Here is a 6,236-nt window from a genome sequence, read left to right as displayed (position 1 = left end):
TATTTGGGCATGCGCAGTAGGAGTATGTGTCATATGACCAACGAACACAACGAAATACTCCCCTTTTTCTGCAAAACTTCAAAATGGCTACAAGAAGTGATCTTGATGCTCTGGTGGTCCAGGTGGAAGGATTGGATCTAAAGGAGAACAAAGCTGGTCATGGGGCTTATGGCTGTGTCTTTAGAGTGACGGTGAATGGAAGACACTGCATTGCTAAAAAGATCCACTCCATATTGCTCCTACAAGATCAAGAGAGGATTTTAACAAATTTCTGCAATGAATGTCGTATTCTGAGCTGTCTGGATCATCCCAACATAGTCAACTTTGTTGGCGTCCATTACGGCCGCGATAAGAGCGACATCAGTTTAATAATGGAGAGGCTTTATTCTGACTTGGCTAATTTTGTTGAAACCCATCGAGACACGAATATCGCCACTAGAATCCGTATCCTGTATGATGTATCCAAGGGGCTTCACTATCTCCACTCTCTGACCCCTCCCCTCATCCATCGTGACCTCACTGCTCCCAACATCCTGCTCACTGAGGACCTCACTGCCAAGATCGGAGACCTGGGTGTCTCCAGGTATGTGGACCTGGACAGATTGACTCATGTTCTGACAAGTGTCCCGGGAAATCCAACCTATATGCCTCCCGAGTGTCATGGAGAAGAGCCAACCTACACTACCAAGCTGGACATCTTCTCATTCGGTCATCTCATCATTCACACTGTTATCGGTGATTTCCCTAAAGTCAACGACGTTCCTCAAAGTCTTTACAACTATATCAACTCTTTCTGGGGACAGGTGGAGCTCATGCGTCGAAGCACTGCTGTCCATGGTGACAAAATGGGGCAGAAACACGCTCTTTATCCTCTTGTTGTTAGCTGCCTCCATGACCGACCTCAACAGAGACCATCAGTTGACGAAGTGATTATCTCACTCAGAAAGCTGTGTCTACAGCACCCCAGGATGGTACGTGAGTGAGTGGGTGGAGGTATCAAATGTGCATTGTCAGCTTATATAGTGTTAGTGTCGACTGTATGCTGGTACTTCTGTGTGGGTGGCTATAGAATCTTGAACAGTATATAACATGTACATACAATTTGTGTCATTCCATTTTTTGGGTGTGTTTACTGAGAGTGTATTTTCTCCCAGGAATTTTTGGAGGCTTGTAAGACTGGTAATGTGGGTGTGGTTCTGGAGCTACTGGAGTGTGGGGCTGATCCCAACCAGGCAGACAAGGTGAGGGGAATACTGTCTACAGTGCCATTATGTCCGTTGGTTGATGATATTGTCTCTACAGGATGGTGTAACTGCTCTTCACTGGGCCAGTAGGAATGGACATGATGAGATAGTGAGGGTCCTCTTAGCAGCCAAGGCTACAGTCAACATTCAGCACAAGGTTGGTTTTGTTGTACAAACCATTTCCCACAACATGCTGTTTACATTGTTTTCCTCCTATGTACAGTCGGGAGAGACTCCTCTTTGGACAGCCAGTTTCAATGGTCACCAGAAATGTATGGAGCTCCTAATCGATGCTGGGGCCAATGTTGATGTACCCAAAGAGGTGAGAGTAAGTAACTGTACACACATCTCAGAGGCCACTAGCCACAGAGCCTCCCCATGTTCTGTTGACCTGGTCCATTAGACACCAGAGCTAGTCATGTTTGTGTAGAGAGCACTGGTAGTTGGTGTACCGAGGTACGACACGCATCTCGTGATCTCTCTTTTAATTGCATTCCAATGTAATGCACAATAACTTTGACTAAGGTTCAACGGTAGACCTAGATCTAACTGTTTCCGTCACTGAACCTCAGCCATGATAAGGCCTGCTACTGACTGTTTGCGCATGGATATTATTCCTGTAAATCCCTATTTTAATATCCTGACCAAGAATACAATTTGAAAGTCCTACACAGAGCTATATATAGCTAGCTAGCTAGAGACAGAGCTATAGGCTTGTTGTACAGCTATTTTCTTTCAGTAGCAGTAGTATAGTAGACTTTCATCGAAGTTAGTATTAGATGGGCGTGGCCTGTCCATATAGGCTATTGTCAGCCTTCACTCCGTTCAGACGATTGTCATCCACACTGTTGCAGGTTATGAGTCTTTTGTTAACATAACAGGATAAGGGTAGCTATCAGAATGCTATCAGATGGGCTAGAAACCTTGAATTGAACTTTCTATACCCTATAGCGCAAAATTTTCGAGGGGCTTAATTTTCGCGAATTTGTGGGTTAGCGATCCTACACGAAAATTAAGTCCACGAAAATTGTTCTTTAATTAGAATTATCTGCTATAACGTGCAAAGATTAAAAGGCGTGTCTTCCGGTAAGCAGTCATTCCACGAACATTATGCAACGAAATGGTTTTAGAGGCCATTCCAGAAATATAAGTGCCTCGAAAATTTCGCGCTATACGGTATGTGACATCATTGTTTTACTGAGCATACACGTTGTTATCCTGTGTTAACCGGTATCTGTCTCTCAGAGGAAGTGTGGCCTGGGATCGAGGCTAGTGTATCCCCTGACATTAGTGTAGATAGTCATGTGATATTGTATAATGAGTGGGTCTGTGATGAGTGGATGGTTCACCTGCTCACACTATCTTGACTCTGTACAGGATGGATCCACTGCGTTGTTTGTAGCTGCTCAGAATGGTCATGTGAGGGCAGTGGAATTATTGATTGCTGCAAAGGCTCAAGTGGACATTCAACAAACCGTGAGATTTACTGCTTGTCTGTATTAATAATTATTTGGTCTGTACAGGTTGAGAAGGGTGGGACGGCATTGCACATTGCCAGTCTACACGGTCACTGTGGAGTTGTTAGAATGTTGTTGGAGGCCAAGGCTGACGTTAACAAAAAGACGAATGTGAGTCACGCTGCATGATTGTAATCATCGATACTGTAGCATTATTTTGTTCATAACCATGGCAACATTAAATCCAGTGGTTTTGTGATTAATTCCTTATTTCCCTTCATCACTAACTGCTCACATATCCACTGTACAGGACGGACGTACTGCCTATGATGTGGCTAGTAGGAATGGACACACTCAAGTGTGTGAACTACTACACTGACTCTGTACCTTATTAACTGTACTGTTGCCATGGCAGCCAGCCTCTGATAGATACGTAGATTGCTTTACACTACATCGTTTTGTCTTATAATTTTTGTGTCTACTGTTTCTCAACCATTGCCATGCATTTCACCATACAGTTACATTCTCTTTCATCATGTAAAAATGGGGTCAAATAAGTGCATGGGAAATGTGCAAAATTAATAACAAAACTAATTAAAAAGTTGTCTAGTTGCTTGATTCTCAGTCACATCTTGAGGTAGGTTGCCATCACAATCTGCAATGTCTGTTCTTGCTTTGGCCACTTGCAGTAGATAAGAGATGACAGCATGATGATCACATGACACAGCTGTAGAGCAAGTACAATCAAAAATCAATCACGAAAATCAAGCAATACAATAACTACACAAAGAATAGTGATTTTCCTTGATCACCATCATTAATAAATACAAAAAGATCTCACAGGTTACCATAGATACTCAGCCAAACTGACTTCCTCACTATTCAGTAGAGGGAGCATTGGACTCAAACAAAGATCTACAAACAGACAGCTAGCTTCAACATGTATTAACACACAAGCACCCTCTGTAAAGGAATACTCCATCTCTCACCATAATGAAGAGGTGTCTGATTGTCTGTGTCCTCAATATTAACATCTGCTCCCCTCTTCACAAGTAGTTTCACCATGTTCAGGTTGCCACGGTCACAGGCCCAATGAAGAAGACCCATCCCCTGTATCAACACCTCTATTATAATATTATTATAAGATTGTATAATTAGTATTAATTTCAAAGTTGGAATTTACGATCTTAAAGTTAGTTTAAGGAAATTAGACAGCAATTTTCTACAGTCTTTTAAGCATATTTTACATATTACAACGATTATTTTGGCATATAATTCTAATCACCTCTTGGTCAGTTTGATTGACATTGGTGTCAGAGAGTAGAGATCGTAATTTCTTTTCGTTCCCCTCCTTACACCAGTCGAACATTGTCTTCTTGTCGTCAGTTAGTGCCTCCTCTGTGTCGCACCCAGCCAGAGTGCTCACTGCATGACCCACAGAGCCATCACCTCTGTCTGAGATCTGGGAATCAGACTCTAATGGCGATGTCTCCCATTCCGGATCCAGTCTAGAGACAGCACTAATGTATTTAGTCATTGCATCACTTTTACTCATTCCAAGTAGCGTATTCCAGCAGTCCCTACAGTAACAAAAAGAATTTCTCATGTCACATGATCAGGGTTTCACACAGAGGGGGGCCCTGGCATTTCCCTCCACACCAAAGTCCCCCCTAGAAAAATTAGCATGTTTGAAGCACATAAAAACAATCGGGGGAGGTTTCCCTGACCCTTCTGAATTAAACATTTCCTCCTCCGAGCTAAAAACCCTGTATGATTACCATTTTGCTTTCCCAGTGAAGTCGAACCATCCATCTGGTCTCTGGTTACAGCAGTCTCCTTCATTAGCCTGTATTCATGGAAGCAAAACAGGTGGAGTGTCATGAGTGTCTTGTACAATCATGTGATAACTGTACCAACACAAGCTCATTTTGTTGAAAACCCACCTGTTTGAAGAGACTGTATAACTCGAGTTTGTCCTCATTGGATAGTTTGAGGCTCCCATTCTGTCTCATCCGCTCAGCAGCACGCTGAAACCTCTCAGCAACCCCATCAGCCATAATAGAAACTTAACTCTGAAATCGTCAACAGACACTCAAATTACACTTTTAACGTTGACGATCATAGATTTTTTTTAATCCGCGGCGTGACCTCGACAATCACTCAAATGATTAATTCAAGAGTGCATATTATAGTATATACATTGGTATACAAATTATGGTAACAGGTAAGGGCTTGGGCACATGTATGTTGCTCCATGATTCATTGGCAGAGCCCTTACCGCGCAAACTGAGTATTAATTATTCACAAAAAGAGTAAAAACAACAGAATTGTATATAATACATGAAAACACACACAAATTAACTCTATTCAATAAACTTGTTCCCAAGTGTAGTTCCCTTCAGGCACTATAACTCCTGTCAGTAGTAGGAACACGTCCACTACCCACCATATACCAATGGCTCCCAGCGTGAGCAGCTTGGCCACACCCAAACAAGTGTAGCCGAGGCAGAAGCGGTCCACCCCGAGGAAACCAAGGAACACAGAGTAGAGCATGATCGTGGGGAAGTAATGGCCTCCATATCTGCAGGGGAGGGGAAGAGAACTGTGAACATCTCCCCACAGTGAACAAGTTTGTTACGTGATTAAAAAGAAATGTCAACAAGTGAGGGAATGATGTGGAAATGAAATGCTCTTCCTATTTGTACGAGGGGACGATGACATTGAACACATGTTGATCATACCTGTTATGCAAGTAAGTTTAAATAGTTATTGCCCCAAGTATAATATATAAGGTAAAGAATTGGTCGATTACACTACATGACTGTGAATCTTTGCAAGTTGTTCTAACTCATAATTGACACCCATTGCGTTTACCTGAGACAGGGTATATTGTCCTTGAAGAAGGTTCGGTTACCATAGCATTGTACCCCATCCAACACAGAGCAGCTGACGGAGGTGGTCTCCACATCCTCATAGAACTCTCCTCCAAACTGCACACGGGGCAAGAATAATCTTAGATGATTGATGATAGATGACAGTAAACCCCTTTGATAATGCCATATACTATACACACTAGGGCTTGCTCATAGTGTCCCAGCCTACACTAGTGTAGACGTTATCTATCCTCCAAATATAGTACTGGCTGTGTTATTGTATATACACTCAAGCACGTACCCGGCTACAAGTGCCTGTTGTGTTGGTATCGTTCTCTATAAGTTGAGGGTTTTCACATAAGTAAAACTGCTCCGGCCTGCACATAAGAGCACACACACTATATAATGATAGCAGCTCTGGTGTATACATAGTATAGTATAGTGCAGTAACACAGACGGTGGGTTTCTTACACTAAACAGCAGAGAATGTTAGGAGACGTAGGATCATAGCCGTCACCCATGACCACATTAGAGCATGTATCACTCCCAGTCAGATTGAGCGCTCCACACAACACACACTTGAGTAACAGCAGACAAGAAACGAGGACTGATTCTAGCTTGGCCATTTCTTTGGAGGTCAAAGTTCATTCTATTAAGAGCCC

General features: G+C 42.7%; 3 protein-coding genes across 3 annotated transcripts; 1 reads left to right on the top strand and 2 right to left on the bottom strand.

Annotated features, from left to right (window-relative positions):
• The first annotated feature begins 29 nt into the window (after positions 1–29).
• On the top strand, positions 30–3,234 carry LOC135342681 (uncharacterized). The gene is made up of 7 exons (XM_064539488.1): positions 30–971; positions 1,155–1,241; positions 1,303–1,401; positions 1,468–1,566; positions 2,622–2,720; positions 2,768–2,872; positions 3,012–3,234. Exons 1-7 carry the CDS (start codon positions 84–86, stop codon positions 3,078–3,080), a joined length of 1,446 nt encoding a protein of 481 aa, XP_064395558.1. The 5' UTR covers positions 30–83; the 3' UTR covers positions 3,081–3,234.
• Positions 3,225–4,804, bottom strand: LOC135342765 (acyl-CoA-binding domain-containing protein 6-like). The gene is made up of 5 exons (XM_064539615.1): positions 4,645–4,804; positions 4,480–4,547; positions 3,987–4,281; positions 3,691–3,811; positions 3,225–3,428 (listed from the first exon to the last, which is right to left on the bottom strand). Exons 1-5 carry the CDS (start codon positions 4,756–4,758, stop codon positions 3,292–3,294), a joined length of 735 nt encoding a protein of 244 aa, XP_064395685.1. The 5' UTR covers positions 4,759–4,804; the 3' UTR covers positions 3,225–3,291.
• Positions 4,805–4,998: 194 nt separating this feature from the next.
• On the bottom strand, positions 4,999–6,222 carry LOC135342783 (TM2 domain-containing protein 2-like). Its single transcript, XM_064539643.1, has 4 exons — positions 6,046–6,222; positions 5,876–5,951; positions 5,576–5,691; positions 4,999–5,282 (listed from the first exon to the last, which is right to left on the bottom strand). The coding sequence occupies exons 1-4, from the start codon at positions 6,198–6,200 to the stop codon at positions 5,069–5,071; spliced, it is 561 nt and encodes a 186-aa protein (XP_064395713.1). The 5' UTR covers positions 6,201–6,222; the 3' UTR covers positions 4,999–5,068.
• Positions 6,223–6,236: the final 14 nt, after the last annotated feature.

This window comes from Halichondria panicea, chromosome 10, assembly GCF_963675165.1.
Source record: "Halichondria panicea chromosome 10, odHalPani1.1, whole genome shotgun sequence".
In the NCBI taxonomy this organism is placed as follows: Eukaryota; Metazoa; Porifera; class Demospongiae; order Suberitida; family Halichondriidae; genus Halichondria; species Halichondria panicea.
Note: the sequence above shows the minus strand (reverse complement) of the source record. Positions and strands in the feature narration are given on the sequence as shown.